Source organism: Mustela lutreola, chromosome 7 (assembly GCF_030435805.1).
Source record: "Mustela lutreola isolate mMusLut2 chromosome 7, mMusLut2.pri, whole genome shotgun sequence".
In the NCBI taxonomy this organism is placed as follows: Eukaryota; Metazoa; Chordata; class Mammalia; order Carnivora; family Mustelidae; genus Mustela; species Mustela lutreola.
Genome location: NC_081296.1, coordinates 74,559,283 through 74,577,539, shown reverse-complemented (window position 1 = coordinate 74,577,539; position 18,257 = coordinate 74,559,283). Strand labels below are relative to the sequence as shown.

Here is an 18,257-nt window from a genome sequence, read left to right as displayed (position 1 = left end):
GTAGAAGAAACTGGGGCAGCCAATGAGGATATAAAAACAATCTTTTTAGTGCACCTCCATGTAAAGCTTGAACCCTTGGAATCTCCTTTCCTAGGAATTCTTTTTTTTTTTTTTTTTTTTAAGATTTTATTTATTTATTTCATACAGAGAGAGAACACAAGTAGGCAGAGAGGCAGGCAGAGACATAGGGAGAAGCAGGCTCCCTGTGGAGCAGAGAGCCCGATGCAGGGCTCAATCCCAGGACCCTGAGATCATGACCTGAGCCGAAGACAGAGGCTTAACCCACTGAGCCACCCAGGTGCCCCTTCCTGGTAGTTCTGAGATGAGCTTTCTACCATATTTAGATTTCCTTTCCTATTAAGTCTTATGGATTATTGGACAGAACTCTCTAGACTTCACTCATTTTCCCAGTTATATCTTAACCTGGGGAAGTTAAGCATGATTGGAATGATAGAAAGCATTCAAAATTTTTTTTTGTTGTGTCAAGACTAGAGACCCAAGAGGAGTGTAATAAATGAATCTGGCTGAGAATCACGAGGTGATTGTCCTGGCCAGCCAGCTGTCCCAGCACTAGGCTCTGGGCAACATTTGGTAGGCTGGTATGCCATTAAGATGCTACATCTACAGAATTTGCTCAGAAATACTCTAAGAAGTGTCTGGGGAGGCACCCCTCAGATCCTGCCATCCTTCCCCGGTGCTTTTGCCATTTCCAAGCAGAGGGAGGCTGGAAGGCTTCCAAAGGAAAGCTAAACAGGAAGCATAAAATTTCCAAGGAGCTGACAGATCACTTTCAATCAGACCGCTTGGCTCTCATAACATTTCCGAGCTCATTCTCGGAGAAAGTCTCTCCCTTGTCAGCTAAGGCTCTGCTAAGAGGATTTACTCCCACAGCCTCACTTGGCAAAGCTACACAGAAGACTACTAAGTCTGCATCCCTAGGCTTAATTCTTCTCCACCATTCCAGAATCCAATTTTCAACTGCAGGCTTGTCATTTCCTGGATACTCCACCAATGTCTTTCAGTCAATGCATCCCAAACCAACTCATCATCTTCCCCTCTCCTGGTTTTCCGGTTTCTGTTAATGGAATCACTGTTCCCTCTGCTACCCTGGCTGGAAACATCTGAGTCATACTTGACTCATCCTCGTCTCTTATTCTCTACATCAAACCAACTGCCGAATCGTGTAGTACCCATTTCCATGACGTCACTTGAATTTGTCCCCTCCTTCCTATTGCCGCCATCTCTCCTCGGTGTGGGCTCTCATTACTTCTCCCTTGACAGGAACATCCTCACCTCTCCCCTCACTAATAACCCACCACCATACTGCTGCCGACATGAGGCTTCTCACACACAGATTGCCCACCTCGCTCTTGTACAGGCAGCCCACCATGGTTTCCACATTAAATAAATATAAACTCTCTTTTCCCTTACAAGTCATAATTCCTTTCCCAATACTCCATGTTCAAGGGAAGCTTACCCATTCCTGGCATAGGACATGACTCTTTCTTCCTTTCTGGAACCCTTTCAGTAAATGATCTTGTGAAAAAGAACGATCTTCTTCTATGACTAAATTCTGTACTTCTGCAATTAGATGCTTGTTTTATCTCCTTAGGAGCTTCACTGTTCCTCTGTTGTTTGCCTCACATGACACTGGAGCACATGCAAGCTACCTGGGGCTGTTCTACGAGCTTCACCCATGTGAAAAAATTTAACTCCCGTAACAATTCTAATTGTAGTCCCCATTTTACCGGTGACAAAATTGAAGTGCAGAGAAGTTGAGTAACGTGCTGAGCTTCCATTAGTGACACGTGCTTAGCTTGCCAATAAGTGGCAGAGCCAGGAGTCAGACGCACACAGCCCATGCCCTTAACCAATGATCTCACATCATCTTTATTTACCTGCCTTCCCGATATCATGGCTGGGGTTTAGCTGATGTTTTAGAACTCAACTGAGGCTTAAGGCATGTGTCCATTAATGGTCCGAAATATCAATGGTAGGCTGGCTGTGCCAATGTTAAGTTGATAATCAGGAGCTGACTTAAGGTGTTTCCCAGGAAATCACTAGGAAGATGAGAAACATCATTGTGCTATTTTTAACCCCTACTTATTCTTTTTTTCTTTCTTCTTATTTCAGTACATGGGCTGTATTGAAGTACTGCAGTCAATGAGGTCACTGGATTTTGGAATGAGAACCCAAGTTACAAGGTAAGAGAACAAAAATGGAAGAGGCTTTGGAGGCTACAGTTTAAAGTCAGAACAGTTTCTCCCTGTAGGAACTTCATGCAAGCTTTCAAATCTACCATGGGCTTTTATTTATGGCTGGAAGGTAGAACATAGCCCAGTGACCTTGGGTGAGGGCCTCATCATGTGAAAGACTTCCCAGCTGTGTGGTGGAGCATCTGCAGTCCATATAAGAACCGATAAGATGATGAAGTCATAGAAATCTCTAGTTTTCCAAGTACCAACAGTATTTAAGAGTATGTCTAGACATTGGCCATTACAGAACCTCAGACCTGTTTAAGAAGTTGCTGAAAAGAAGACCAGGGAAGAGTTTTCTGTGTCAGAAAGCCCACGTTCTCCCCACTTATGAGGCATAGAACCCTCTTGCTCCACTTGCATCTTCTTCCTGTGTGTACAGTGAGCTGCGTGGGGTTGAACCAGGGGAGCCTTACCCAGCATAGGGGAAGAACCCAAATCGTGATTACACAGAGCACAAGTGAGAAGCAGAAATACAAGGCCTGGGTCCCTAAGGTCAAGCTCAAGGCAAAAATGGAAAGAGGAACAGCAAGTGTCCAGACTGGTAACTGGGAGAATTGTGAGGTAAGGGGGTGAGGTAAGAGAACTGGGTTGATGTGAGTGATTCAGGACGGAGCCGTCATCTTTTCTATGTGGTGTCGCCGTGAGTCTCAGGGATAAGCCACAGTGCCCATCTGCATCTGTGGTGGCAGGCCACCCTTTCCAAAGGTGAATGTTCTCATTGTGAAGACAGGATAACTCTTCCTAGGGCTCATCCCATGAAATTGTGGGCCTCAAAAAAATGTCGCGTGGTTCAAAGTTTTGAAAGAAGGAATCACATTGCTCTTTAGGAGAGTGGCAGTATACAAGAGAATATTAAAAACCCTGAGAAGTTCTGTGTAGCAGTTCAAAAAATCCTCTCACTAGATTGTCTAAACTTATTTGGCCCCAGAATCCCTTTTTTCATGTAACATAAATGAACATCCCACGGATCCCTAGGATTCCATGAAATGCACTTTAGGAAATGCTATTTTGGACTCACTAGGATGCATTCTAATCCGTCTTCCCAAATTTCTCACCAACCCCCAGTATTCCCTACGGGGCCACTCAGATGAAATCTAATTCTACTTCTTTTGTACTCTTGGTGGCTTTCTCAGTTCTGGGCACACAGAGGAGGCTCAATGGAGATTGTTGAATAAATACATGGTTCTACCTGACTGCATCCTGGGATTTGGAGATAGCTGCATTTCTTCTCTTCTGAGTTTTCTCTTTCCCATTCTCAGTCCTTCAATTATTCTGCAGGTGACCTGGTATCTAGATGACTTTCTCCCATATTAATCCTACTTCGGTTGTGTCCAGGCTTTATTTTCATCCCCATGATCCTCGACTTGGAGAAAGCCCTTTCTCCAATCCTGAGCAGAATACAGATGGGAGGGAAAAAAGTAGCTATGCCAGGTACCTGGGATAAGGATCCTGGACAAAGGAATGCCCCCTGTCTTTACCTGAGGATGACTGTTTTTCCTGTTTATTCTCCTCCTTATTTTCTTTCACTCAAAAATTTATGGAGTGCCCATTAAGTGCCTGGAACTGTTCAAGAATTGAGGCTGCAGAAGCATCTGACCTCATGGAGTTTATGTTCTAGCTGGGGAAACAAGACTATAGAAAGGAAACAAATAAATATACAACAGAGTTTCACGTAGTAATGAGTGCCATTACCATAATAATAAAGCAGGATGAGGGATAGAGATGTAGGGGGTGAGCTTTTATTTTTTAATTTTTTAGAAGTTTGTGTATAGTTGACAAATGTATACATTTCTTATACAATGTTACATTAGTGTCAGGTGAACAACACAGTGATTCAACTTCTCTATACTTTATACTGTGCTCACCTCAAGTGTAGTTACCGTCTGTCTAGAGGCTTTTAAATTTTATTTTCTAGTTATAAAAAGACTGTATGGTTACTGAGAACATTTGGAAAATACAGAACAGTATGAAAAAAGAAAATCACTCATAAATCTCACGTAAGATAACGTCTACCAACATTTTGTCTTTCGGAATGCCTTTCTGGTCTTTCTTTCATACATGAATGTACAATGATTTTTTATAGAAAATCTAGAAAACAGGGGCACCTGGGTGGCTCAGTGGGTTAAGCCTCTGACTTCGGCTCAGGTCATGATCTCAGGGTCCTGGGATCGAGCCCTGCATCAGGCTCTCTTCTCAGCGGGGAGCCTGCTTCCCTCTCTCTCTCTCTCTGCCTGCCTCTCTGCCTACTTGTGATCTCTCTCTCTGTCAAATAAATAAATAAAATATTTTTTAAAAATCTAGAAAATAGTTGATACTACTTCTATCATCTTGAACATTTCTCTGTTACTTAATGTTCAAAACTATTATTTATCGTAACACAATATGCATAACTTAAAACTTACTATTGTAACATTTTTAAAGTGTACTGTTCAGAAGCATTAATTACGTTCATGTTTTTGTGCAACTGTTACTTACCATCCGTCTCAGAACTTTCTCATCTTTCCAGGTCGAAATTCTGTACTGAATAAATAATATCTCCTCCTCCCCTTCTCCCCCAGCCCAGGGCAACCACCATTTTACTTTCTGTGTCTATAAATTTGACTACTTCTAGATACCTCATATAAGTGGAATCATGTAGTATTTGTCCTTTTGTGGCTGATTTATTCCATTTAGCATAATGTCCTCAAGGTTTCGAACAAGACCAAACAGTAGAACTGTTTTGAAGCCATTTGTTGTGTGTTGCTGAATTGTTCTGCAGCAGAACTGACTACTTGATATTCTTCCCTCTCAGCTACATAGTATCTTTTGATTTTAGTATGGATTTTTTAAATCATTGTGAACTTGAAAGTCTGTATTTTCCTATCGTTTAGCAATTGGTAAAAGATTATTTTTTCTATGCCATGAAGATTCAACTTATAACTAATGTACACACCCAAGGGAAGGTGCCCGGCACGGTATCTTTGTATCCTTGTAGATGCGCCCACGAGTGATTCAGGCACACCTCACTGTGCTCTGGGCAGAGTTGTGCAAGTTCAAGGATTTCTCTAAAATCTCTAATTCCTACCGTTTCCCAGATACTTACTTTTCTTCCTTCTCTTAATTTTTCCTTCTTTATCTCATTCTCCTTTCTTCTCTCAACCTGCATGTATTTTGACATTTGGCCACTTTTCAAGTTGCTTTGTTACCAGTTGTCATGGGTGTTATCATTAAAACCTTAGGTTTAATCAGGTTTTTAATTATTTTAAAAACTCTAAAGTTCACATGCTCGCGAAGGTCATATAACTCATAATCCTAATTAGTAAGAGAAGAAAGATTTCACTGGACTAGTTAGAATAAAGAAGGGGTTTTATTTTGTATGGCCACAGCCATCTCCCTCCCCTTACCATCAAACATAGATGTAAAATCAATCAGGTGTGAGTGCTGGTCAGCTAGTGGGGCTCATTGCCCCCGTGGATACAAACGATATTTCAGGCTGATGTCCCACTCATGATAAATGGTCTCATCATCTCCAAATTAGTTAATACATTATTCCGGACAATAGGGAGAGAGCAATGGGAAATTCCAGATGACAAAGGAGGAGCCATGATTAAGATCTACCAGGGGGGTCAGTATTTGAAACAGAGAAGAAAGGTGGAGTTGAATTTTTCTCTTCATGACAGACCTTTCTGCCAATTGTTTGAGGGGTAAATGCACAAGACTTTTAGAACACAGAGAGTCCTCAAATGGAGCAGAGAACAAAGAAAAGGACAAGAGGCCATTCACTTTCTCGGCGGTTCCCTGGATCGTACCCCTTTCAAAGCTTCCATCACCCCCCTCCCTCCTTGACTCCAGATTCAGTCCCCAAAGGAGCCCCGTGGGTGGTTTCTACTGTTGTTCCACCACTAATTCTCACCCAGGCATTTATCCTTCAGACTGATTTAGGACCAGATATCAGTTTTGAGTAACCAGGTATTCATGCAAATGGGCAAAGAAGGAGATTCTCCTGATAGAAAAGAGAAACACGATCATTTAGAACAAAGGCTCACAGCCACAGTTGTCTTCAAAATGTCTAGAAGACAATATCAAGAGGAAATGAGAGAAAAATCATGCTAAGGATGATAGTGTCATCTGCACTCTTCAAAAAGGAATTTCTATCCTGGTTTTAAAAACAAAGCTGAAGAAAACAAAATGCCTCATTCGCTCTAAATCAGGGTGTGCACACACACACACACACACACACACTCACACAAAATAAGTCAGGTCACTAAAGCCTTAAGTCTGTTTTCCCTTCTTTGAGTGAGCATTCACATCAGGCAAAGAAGAAAAAAATCTTCCATCTCTCCCTAAGGATGCCTCCTTCTTTGTATCTAGGTGGGAAATCGCCTCAGCTATGGAAGGGGGGATAAACAACATTTCCGAGTAAACCCAATAAGTGGAGCTGGTGGAACAGGGCTTGACTCTCAACCCCAAAGAACAGAACTTCATAGGAAGCTGTGGAGGGGACATCTGGTTCAACACATTTTTTTTTTCCCCCTCAGAGTGGGATCGGTTGTTTTAATGGCAAGTTTTACTTCTTGGTAATGAGAAAGCTGAGTGGAAAATTCATAGCTCTGGTGTAGAGCACAGCTACGTCACCTTTTGGCCACGGGACTAGATTATCATCACTTTCTGTGTAGCACCTTCACCTTTTTTTAAAAAATTAACATATGTATTATTTGTTTCAGGGGTACAGGTGTGTGAATCATCAGTCTTACACAATTCACAACGCTCACTGTAGCACAGACCCTTCCCAGCGTCCATAACCCAGCCACCCTATCCCTACCCGTTCACCCCCCAGCAACCCTCAGTTTTTTTCCTGAGATTAAGAGTCTCTTATCATGTGTCTCCCTCTCTGGTTTCATCTTGTTTCATTTTTCCCTCCCTTCCCCTATGATCCTCTGTCTTGTTTCTCAAATTCCTCATATCAGTGAGATCATATGATAATTGTCTTTCTCTGACTGACTTATTTCTTTTAGCATAATACCCTCTAGTTCCATCCACCTTGTTACAAATGGCAAGATTTCAGTTTTTTGATGGCTGCCTACTATTCCATTATATATATATATATATACACCACATCTATTTTATCCATTCATTTGTTGATGGACACCTAGGCTCTTTCCATAGGTTGGTTATTATGGACATTGCTGCTATAAACATTTGGGTGCACGTGCCCCTTCAGATCACTACATTTGTATCTTTGGTTAAATACCTAGAGGTGCAATTGTTGGGTCAGAGGTAGCTCTATTTTCAAGTTTTTGAGGAATGTCCATACTGTTTTCCAGAGTGACATTCCCACCACTAGTTCATCGCGTTTATCACAGGGTGTCATTTACTTCAAGGGGCAGAGTGCATTGTAGGTGGGAGGGACCTCAAGATCGTGGTCTCACTACTCAATCCTCTTCCTGTATTTATTGCCTTATGTTTGTAACTCATATTTAGTAATAAAATCAGCCTGACTAAGCACAAGACACCAAACACAGGATCTGCCCACACCAGGCTCCCTGACAGCTGGGAAGCAGCTGCTGGCTGTGGGTTTGCCTCATTCCTGTGATTGCCATCCCTGGGGGTCTATGAAGGAAGATGGGAAGTTGTTAGACAATGGGTGGTGAATGTTCCCTTTTTAGGGTCCTGGCTTGGGATTCATTTTCTCTAGCCTCCTGTAAAGGGCTGAACATCATGGATTAATTTATCTGCCCCATTCCATTCCATTCCATTCCATGGGGGCAAAAAAACCTTGAGTGGTGTCGTTTTTCGAACTGCTGCTATAGACACAAAGCCGGCTATTTGTGTGATTTGGTACTAGCTAAAGCAATGGGGAACCAGAGATCATAACTCAGAGGATATTGTAATTGGACCAATTTCCTGTTTGAAACATTACTGCTAATGAACACTGATTCTGCAAATTTAATTCACTATCTTGAAATTTTGATTCTTTGGCTTCAACAGGATGTTAAGCAGTTCTTCAGAGACCAATCCATACTGTGGGTGGGTGTGGGGGGGTGTGTCTGTGTGCACACGCACGCACACTAGCAACCATTTGATGCAAAGCAGATCCACAGTGCAGCTGAACATTTACATAAAGGCGTGTGTTTGTGGTTTCTAAGGCATTCGAATGTGAGGAGCGCAAGTATTCTGTAGAGGTCAAATATCTATGTTTGGTGACTAAATAAGGTATCTATTTGAAAATAGGCTGGCATTTACCTAAATATCCTGAGGATTAGAGGAATGAGATAGGTTGCAGCTACCCAGGAATAAGTGTGTGTATCTTGGAGTGCCTGGGGCACCTTGGTGGCACAGTCTGTTAAGTGTCCGTTTCTTGGTTTCTGTTCAGGTTGTGATCTCAGGGTCATGGGATTGAGCCCAGACTCAGGCTCCACGTTCAGCACAATCTGCTAAAGTTTTTCTCTCTCTCCTTGTCCCTCTGTCCTCTCTCTCTCTTGCTCTTTCTCTCTCTCATGTAAGTAAATAAATCTTTTTAAAAAAACTTAGAGTAACTGTACTGAATCTGGTGTGTGGGTTCTTTTTTGACTTCTGAGGAGACCATTGGAGTCAGTAGGATTGTAGCCCACATGGCATATGAAATAAAGACTGCCAGATGTGGGTAGAGAGGACTGAGTCTCTTAACTTGCCACGCAAGGAAACATTCCTCGATGAAGAGATTTACCGAGGAGAGTGGTAAGGAGAAAAAAAAAATTGGTCAGGAAAGAATGTTAAGACCCCAGTGAGGGTCCAGTGTCCCAGGGTCAAGGTTTATAAACTTTGTCAGCTGGTGAGAACAGTTACAATAAAACCTATTAGTCAAATACTCTTTGGCAAGCACTGATTAAAGTGGAAGAACTTCCTGTCACACATGTGTAGATGGCAGGAAGCTCTTGCTGGAGGTTTTGGGCTGTGTGTGTGTGTGTGTGTGGACAGTGACTGTCTCTTCTAGTGTCAAGTTTCATAGCTCCGCAGTTCCTCACAACCTATTTAAGACTAAGATCTCAATTCACAGATATCTGAGATGAAATAGTCAATTAAATTCCTTTTAGAAGACTCCAAATATCTAGTAATAATAATTTTTAAAAAATGTTTCCAAACATTAGGGAGGTTCTGATAGCATGACAGAGTCAAGTGAAGGGAGAGAGGGTATGAAAGCTGGTGGCACTGTTTTGCTGAGTCATTAGTGCAATGTCTCTCACATACAGGTACACAGTTACTATTTGAATGAACAGGTGTAAGGCAACCCACAGAATAAGAAAATATATTCAAATCATATATTTGATAAAGAATTAATATCCAGAATATATAAAGTAGTTATACAACTCAACAGCAGCAAAAAAAAAAAAAAAAAAAAAAAAACAAAAAACAGACAACTTTATGAAAAACTGGGCAAAGGACTTGAATAGACATTTCTCCAAAGAAGACATACAAATGGGCAACAAGCACATGAAAAGATGTTCAATGTCACTAGTCTTTAGGGAAATGCAAATCAATGCAACCACGATGAGACTGCTCTTCACATTCATTAGAATGACTATTATTGAAAACACAAATACGCAAATTCAAAAAAAACCCAGAAAAATAACAGATCTTAGCAGGGTGTGGAAAAATTAGGAACTCTTGTGCATTCTTGGTGGCAATGTAAAATGGTGCAGCCACTAGGGAAAACAGCATGGGGGTTTCTAAAAGTATTAAAAATAGAATTACCATATGATCCAGCAATTCCACTTGGGAGTATAATTCTTAATGACTCAAAAACAGTGACTCAAACAGATATTTACTTCTATGATCAGAGCAACATCATTCGCAATACACAAAATGTGGAAGTGACCCCAGTGTCCAGTGATAGACAAATAGATGAACCAGATCACACACACACACACACACACACCCAGGAATATTAGCTTTAAAAAAGAAGAACATCTTGCCAGTTGTGACAACATGCATAAACCTAAAAGGCATTATGCGAAGTGAAATAAGCCAGAGAAAGACATTCTGTATGGTATAGCTTATACGTGGAATCTTAAAAAAAAAAAAAAAAAAAAAGAGGAACAACAACAGAAAGTCTAACTCATAGAAGCAGTGTAGAATGGTAGTTGCCAGGGGCTGGGGCTTGAGGGAAATGTGGAGATGTTGTTAAAAGGGTGCCAACTTTTTTTTTTTTTAAGATTTTATTTATTTATTTGACAGACAGAGATCACAAGTAGGCAGAGAGGCAGGCAGAGAGAGAGGGGGAAGCAGGCTCCCCGCTGAGCAGAGAGCCCGATGCGGGGCTCGATCCCAGGACCCTGGGATCATGACCTGAGCCGAAGGCAGAGGCTTTAACCCACTGAGCCACCCAAAAGTGTGCCAACTTTTAATGTTAAGATGATCAAGGTCTGAGGCTCTAATGCAGAGCGTGGTGACTGTGACTGATAATACTGTATTGTATAGTTAAAATTTGCTGAGACTAGATCTTAAGAATTTTCACACACACAGAAACACACAAAAGTTAAATATGGGAGGTGATGGATGTGTTAATTAGGTAGGTTGTGGGAGTCCTTTCACAATGTCTATGTATAGCAAATCATCACATTGTGCCCTTTAAAAACATGACAATTTTATTTGTCAATGATGCCTCAATAAAGCTGAGAAAAAAGTAAGGAAATCAGTACATGCTACAACATGGATAAGTCTTGTCTTAATCTGTTTGGGCTGCTGTAACACGATACCACAGTTCAGATAGTTTATAAACAATAGATACTTATTTTTCAGAGTTCCAGGGTCTGAATGTCTGAGATCAAGGTGACAGCATGGTTAGTGAGGGCCCTTTTCCGAATCACAGACTTACTGTATTGCAAAAGGGGCTGGGGATATCTCTTTTGTAAAAGCATCCATCTCATTCATGAGGGCTCCATCCTCATGACCTCAAGACCTCCCAAAGACCTCACCTACTACTATCATCCCTTTTGGGGAAGACGATTGTAACTTACAAATTTTGGGAAGACACAAACATTCAGATCCTAGCAAATCCTTGAAGATATTAGGCAAAGTGAAATAAACCAGTCACCAAAGAACAGATATTGTGTGATTTCACTTCTGCAAAGTATCTGGAGTTGTCAGATCCAGAGACAGAAAGTAGAGTGGTGGTTGCCAAGGGCTGGGGTTGTTGGGAGGGAGTCGGTGCTTCACAGAGACAGAGTTTCAGGTTGGGAAGTTGAAGAGTCCTGGAGATGGATGGGGGTTACTGTTGTACAACCATGTGAATGGACTCAATGCCACTGAACTGTATACTTGAAAACAGTCCCAATGGAAAATTTTATGATACGTGTATTTTACTGTGGTTTTTTTTTTTTAAGTATGGTTACTTGACAGATGAGTTATATTTTGGGAATATTCAGTACCATATAGGTGAATCTTATTTTGATGAAAGCCAGTGGGAGAAGGATAACTGAAGCTTCAGGGCCCGAGTTTCCAGCAGGTCCTCAGCCAAGAGAATTTGGTTCAGAGGGCAGAGTGGCTTCTCCTAATTTTTTGGTGAGGAAGCCCAGCCAAAAACTGCACTGGCTGAGAGGACTGCTGGAGGACAGGAAGCGAGAGTAGACACCAATAGTTAGTGCTTCTTTCCCATGCACACACCTTTTGCATCCGTGGTCTCTTTTGAACTGTACAAACACCCTGAGAGGGGGGTACTTTAATTCCCCCATTTTAAAACAGGGGAAGCTGAGGCTCAGAGAAGGTAAGTGACCAGCCCAAGCCCACACAGCTCTTTGGCTGGAGCTCAAACGCAAGTACTCCCACTCCATATCCTATCCCCACAGTGCTTAGTGTTTCTAGTGACAGTGCATTGAAGCTAAGAAACTGCTCTTTTCGCCGTGAATAGACTAAGACAGTGGGGGACCATTGAGAGAATAACAGCAGGCCTGAGTCATCTTTAAAAATCACTTCTAAGTGAGAGAACAACAGCTCGGCTATGATCATCATCGCCGATGTCAATCCTCTGTGGGATATCTCATGCTTAACATTTTTTTCACTGTTTACAGTGAAAAAGAGTTTTTTGTGTTTTTTTTTTTTTTCTGATTACAAAAAGTAAATCTGACTTATTTGGGAACTGGAAAGTAGAGCAAAGTAAAAGGAAAAACCAGACAACTCGATGGAGATAACTAAGAGGAACAGTTTGGGATAAGGGTTTTCCTGCCATGTGTTTAATACGTAAAGTGAAAGTATATAGCGCTTAGTGATTTGTTAGGTGTTTTCGTCATTTGCTGTGTGCATTTTTGAGGTTGTGAAGTATGAGTAGTACTTGCTTTGACCCCAGCTTCCAGGTGGAAGCAATCATTTTAAGTGCATCTACTTGTCCTAGGTATATTTATTAAGAGTTCTTTTGCTTTAAATAACAGAAAATGGCTCTGAAGGGACATTGGGGCAGCTCACGGAACCTGGAAAACCATGAATAAACCAGTAGGAGGACGGGGGTCTGGGGTCCCCAGGCCCCCAGGCCCCAGCTGGAGGACTCCAGAGATTCCCCATCTCTGGTTCTCTTGGTTCCAATGTTCAGATTCCCAGAAGAGATAGTGATTGAGACCTTATCTTGCTCTAATCATCTTTGGCCAAGGCAGAGTTGAACTGTGAAAATATGGTATTTCTGTAATAATCATATATTGGGTAGTGGAGTTGCTGGGGAGGAGGAAGAAGAACAGAAAAAGCAGGAGGAGAAAGAGGCTTATGAGATGGAGGTAGTAAACACAGGAAAACATAGATTTCTACCTCATAGGGAAAAGAAGGCATTAGATCAATTTCCTTGGACACCTTTAAAAAAAAAAAAAAAAAAAAAAAGACTTCACTATTTAAATCATCCCCAAAATGCTCCACCAAAATCCAAGTTTTGCTAAATTGTTAATGAGATGTTTCATGTTATTAAAGCTAGCCCATTAATTTTAGAACATAATTCAATTGAGCTATATTTTTGTGGGGTGATAGAAACTTTGAGACTACATGTATAGGTATTATATATGTTTATTTCCCTTTTATAGGATTTAGAGCAATGAGGTTGGTTTTTTTCTTGGTGGGGGGGAGTTTATTTTATTATGTCCAGTAGGTCAGCATATAGTACATCATTAGTTTTTGATGCAGTGGTCAACAATTCATTAGTTGTGTGTATCACCCAGGGCTCATCAAGGGCAGTATTTTAATGCTTCAGATATTTATACAGGTTTGTAAAATGGTCATTATTTTTGTTCCATGACAAGTTGTTTACGGTATCTATATTTTATTTGCGGAGGAGTCTTTGGTCAGGAATGAGATCCCAATGATAGCATCTTTTCCATGGAAAGTGTGATCCGCTTTATGAAGTGTTTTCTGAAAATATGTTGTAGCTAAAACCAAGGCCTGTTAACTTGTTCATATGAGTCTATGGCAATTTACAGGTTGGTAGGTATTATCACACAAACACATACACACACAAGCACACACTCTCAAAAAGGTCGAATGTACACATCTACTGAGCCAAGTGAGAATGATTAGCTGCCCATGTCTAAGTGTGGATGGTGGAGGATGGCCTCAAGTGTTTTGAGGAGGAACAAATTAATTCAGAGCTTAAAATGCATGAATTTCAACATTTAGCATTTTGTATTTGGGGGAGACCCCAGTGTTTTTAGCTCTCATTGCTGAGTGAAATAGTTTCTCCAGTGATTTTATTCCCAGGCCTTCTCTACTGTGCAGAGCTAGATGAGAAAGCATTTGAGTATCTCCCTTTTGTAGCCCTTTTTAGTTTCCTATGGAAGTCAGGACTGGATTTGTAGCATGGCAAGCATTCTCAAGTATAGTCAGTACAAATGTTCTTCAGGAGCAAGAGAATAGTTTTGCTGTTGATTGCCATGGTTTTGATTTTGACAGACACACTGGTTTGAATCATTAACAGTGCAAGTAGAATAGGCCTTTTGAGCCGATGTCCCTAGAAACACTAAAGTTACAGATTCATGGAAGCCTCTTTAAAAAGCTCAGAATGCATCCCAGACTGTGCCTGGCCTGGAAGGGTTGGGTCTCCTGTGGTTCTGTTTTGGTGGACTAATCATAAGAAAGAGCTCCATCATCTGTCATCTTTGGGTTTGAAGATTCTTGATGCCTGGTCCATAGCGCTGGCAGGTTTTAAAGCCACAATGCTCAAGATATAGTTGGATCAATAAATATTTATTGATTAAGCAAGAGTTTTCTCAGGCCTCGATCACAGATCTTGAGGTGAATCTGGACGTCCTTGCCGGTAGTCAGAGAAAAGCAGAAAAGACCTAGAGGATCTAACAACATGGAATCTGGCATCAAGGTCAAATTCCAGAAGAACTCTTAGACAATTGGGTCAGGCGCCTAGCTCCAAGGCAGAGTGCTTGGCATGTGGACACCATTCATAAATATTGCTACACAAAGGAATAAAAATAAAATCGCTGAAGATACTCAGTTTCGTTCAAAGACCCGTGGGGCTCAAGAAGTTGATTCAGATGAAGAGGAAGATTTCTTAATCCCCATGGAACTGGCTTCAGCCTCTTCCTAGTTTCAACTATTAGCAAGCAGTCAACAGAGTAGTTTATGACTAAGGAATAGCTACTATCATCAGCATTGTCATCATCACAAAAGTTAACATTTGTAAAAAAGATACCACTATTGATCTTATTTTGCCCATGAGGATACCGAGACTTAGAGAAATTATGGAACTCCCCAAGGTCACCTAGCAAGTTAATAAGTAGTAGAACCAGAAACTAGTTCTGCCTGAATCCTGTGAACTTGCCTTCATCAAAATGAGAGAACTTTAAGGAACAAAGCTCCGGGAAATGCTGAAAGCCAGAAATGACAGAGTAAGGAAAGGTTGAGTACTCAGTTTGGAATTTGGCCTAGGTTCAATATGCCAGATTCCTCATTTGTGGGTTCTCTCTGGAAGGGCCTTCCTAATAGTACTCATAAATCTGTAGGTGAGGATACTTTTAGTGTTGTTTTCCAATCTCTACTAAGGACAAATAAAGATTGTGTCAGACAGTGGCTCTCAAACTTTAGCATGCAAGGGAATCGGTCACTTGGAGGCCTTGCTGAAGCACAGAATGTTGTACTCTAATCCCAAGGTTTTTGACTCAATAATTTGCAAGACTGTCACGTTCCCAGGTTTTACTGATGCTGCTGGTCCTGGAAGCACCTGTTGAGAACAACAGTACAAGAGAAGCATATCTTGTGGTTTCACAATGAGGTTTATAGTTGGGCCATGGATCATAAGGAAACCCCTTCATTTTGAAAAGGTGGTTCTCCAGAAAATCCCCCAAAGCATCTGGAGGTTTTTACTGTTGTTCTGTTTTTATTTTTAAGAAAAGGGCAAAGCCTGGGGAATGCCAGAGCAGCGAGTTCTAAATTTTGCTATATGTCTGTGTATATATAGCTGGAAAAATCAATGATGCAGTTCCTTTTGGGAAGAGCGAGCCAGATGGAAGGCACTCAAAATTCATTAAAAACTAATCTCAGCATGAAAGAGTCCTTTCTTTGATAAAAAGAGACCTTTGTGGCCAAAGGAAATGTAGGACAGTTGGTGCATCTCCACCTGCCAGGCAGACTTGTTCCATGTCCTGTTGGTATTCTCCTTAGGAAAACTGAGAATTGCCTCACAGAATAAGTGTGCAGCTCTGATCCCTTTAATGAAACATGAGCTGTAGCTTGCGAGAGCTGCACCTACTCTAGGAAAATGGGTGCTTTCACATACGATTGAACAATATGCAAGTGGATCTGTTTGATCCAGATTATCTGAGCCCTTCATGAGAATTTCTCTGAAAATAATTTCTTTCCACTGTCATCTGTAACAACACAGATTATTAAAAAAAAAAAAAAAAAAAAAAAGACCACCTCTAGTTAAATGTGTACACTAGTGTCAAGCTCATGGCAGCGGCTCTTGAGTCAGGGCTGAGCCTGAATGTAGAAGCAGACACCGAGATGGAGAGTGAAGTGCAGAGATTTACTGGGTGGGCTCTCAGGACCAACCTGTGAGGGAGGGAGGGAAGCGGGAGGACCGGGCAGCGGGGAGATTGACCAGCGATGCTGTTTCAACAAAGCCTAGGCAGATCTCACGGGCAAAGAGACCAGGTCTTTGGACTTCATCTTGACCTATCATTGGATGCCCGCTCTCTCGGGAGAGGGAACGGATCTGTGGGCAAGGCAACTGCTTTAAGGAGAAGACCATTTCTGAAGAAGGAACTTAGCTGTGAGCCATTAGCAGTGAACACCCCAACAATAGGGGCCATGAGTACCTCTGCGCTGAAGGTGGAGCTGGGAAAAAGTATCACACTGTGATTCAGTGCCACGAAGTGTCTAAACATTGATGCGTTCTGCCTTTTTAGAAACTTGTACTGTCCATTACTCGTTGCATAACAGACATGATTGGATCTCTTCTTTAACGTATTAACTGTAGCACCCCAGTTATAACACAGGGAGTACCCTGCTGGGTACTAGGCATTGTCAAAAGCAGGTTAGACCCATTTCTTAAAGCAGACAGCCATTATAAGGATAAAGCCGTGACTTGCTCAGGGTCACAGAACTTGGAAGAGAGCTACTTTTGAAACTTTGGCTGTGTGTTTGCAGAGCCCACTGAACCAGCCTTTTTCCAGGATCTGTCACCATGTGGAAGAGGAATGAGAGATGAATTAAAGCCTTTAACATTTTTCCCTTTTAACATTTACTGTACTTTTGCACTAGCATTTACTTCTGTATTCCTTCATATAGTTTGCTCTGGATAAGGCACATGGCATCACTTAATGAAGGTTAGTTGATATTAAAACAAAACAAAACAAAAAGAATTTCAGTACCTCACTTTCTCCACTGAGCCTGGTAGGAGGGACAAAGAAGGGGAGATGATAATTCACAGTTTGCAAAAGTAGTTCCATAATTCTTATATTTACACAGAAGACCCACCTCTTATAAAACCCATCTTCCTGTACCAAGAAACTGAATTAAGGCCAAGTCCCAAATATATATAAATAATCTCTGCAAAGATTAAAAGGTTGTGCTTTAATGGGTTTTCCATAGCTGACCATGACCCCAAAGCCTCTGATACTCATTTCTGGTTTGCTTCAGGAGAAACGTCAGCAAACCACAGCCTGAGGGCCTAAGTCAGCCTACTTCCTGATTTTGATTCTGCCACCTTGTGACCCAAGAATGGTTTTGACCTTTTTAAATGGTTCAGGGGAAAAAAAAATTAAAAGATCATTTCATGGCATGTGGAAAGTATATGGAATTCAGATTTCAGTGCCATAAGTGTTACCATGACACGATCGCGCCCATTCATGTGTATGCTGTCTGTGCCTGCTTTCCTAGCTCTGACCGCAGAGTCAAGTTGTTGTGACAGAGACCGTATGGTCAGCAAAGCCTAAGGTTTTTACTGTCTGGCCCTTTAGAGGAAAGGCATGCCAACGGTTGCTGTTAAGAGACTGTCCGCGTTAGCTCTGTTAGAAACACTTGAGGGAGCTTTGCAGAGCTCTCCCTTCCAGTCTCCAGGCTCCACCCTGCATCAGTTAAAACATGAGACCATGTCTTCAGGATTTGTTAAAGCTCCCTGTGTTTCCCTAGTGTGTGGCCAAGGTTGGGAACCACTACCTAGAGCATGAGGGCATTTGGAAGGACAGGTGGAGGAGGCCTGTTGGCATCCAGGCTGCCAGATGGAAGAGAGAAAGCAGGTCACTCCTTACCACCTGTGTGTTCAGGGGGCGACGTGAGCAAAGATGTCCAGGACCTCCAGATGCCCTCTGGTGAAAGCCCTTCCATAAGGAGGTTGGCAGGAATCAAGGGGGTGGGCGAGAGGAGGGGATTATACCAAGTATCTGGCCCAGCATATTGAATTGCTCAGCTGAAGACACATTTCCCCCCAAATGAAACATCATCAAGCTGATAGGCAGTGTGTCTGTCCTTACCCTAGCTGCTAGGACTCCGTGACCTAATTCCTTAGCGTCTACAAGCACAACCGTCTGCTTGAAACAGCAGAACAGAGAACCAGGTAGC

General features: G+C 41.8%; 1 protein-coding gene across 1 annotated transcript in view; it reads left to right on the top strand.

Moving 5' to 3' along the window:
• The window catches only part of SHC4 (SHC adaptor protein 4), a 136,582-nt gene that overhangs the window by 38,361 nt on the left and 79,964 nt on the right, over positions 1–18,257 (top strand). Inside the window, exon 2 of the mRNA XM_059181486.1 lies at positions 2,134–2,204. Within this exon, the coding sequence (XP_059037469.1) occupies positions 2,134–2,204 (71 nt within the window). The remainder of the gene's footprint in view (positions 1–2,133; positions 2,205–18,257) is intronic.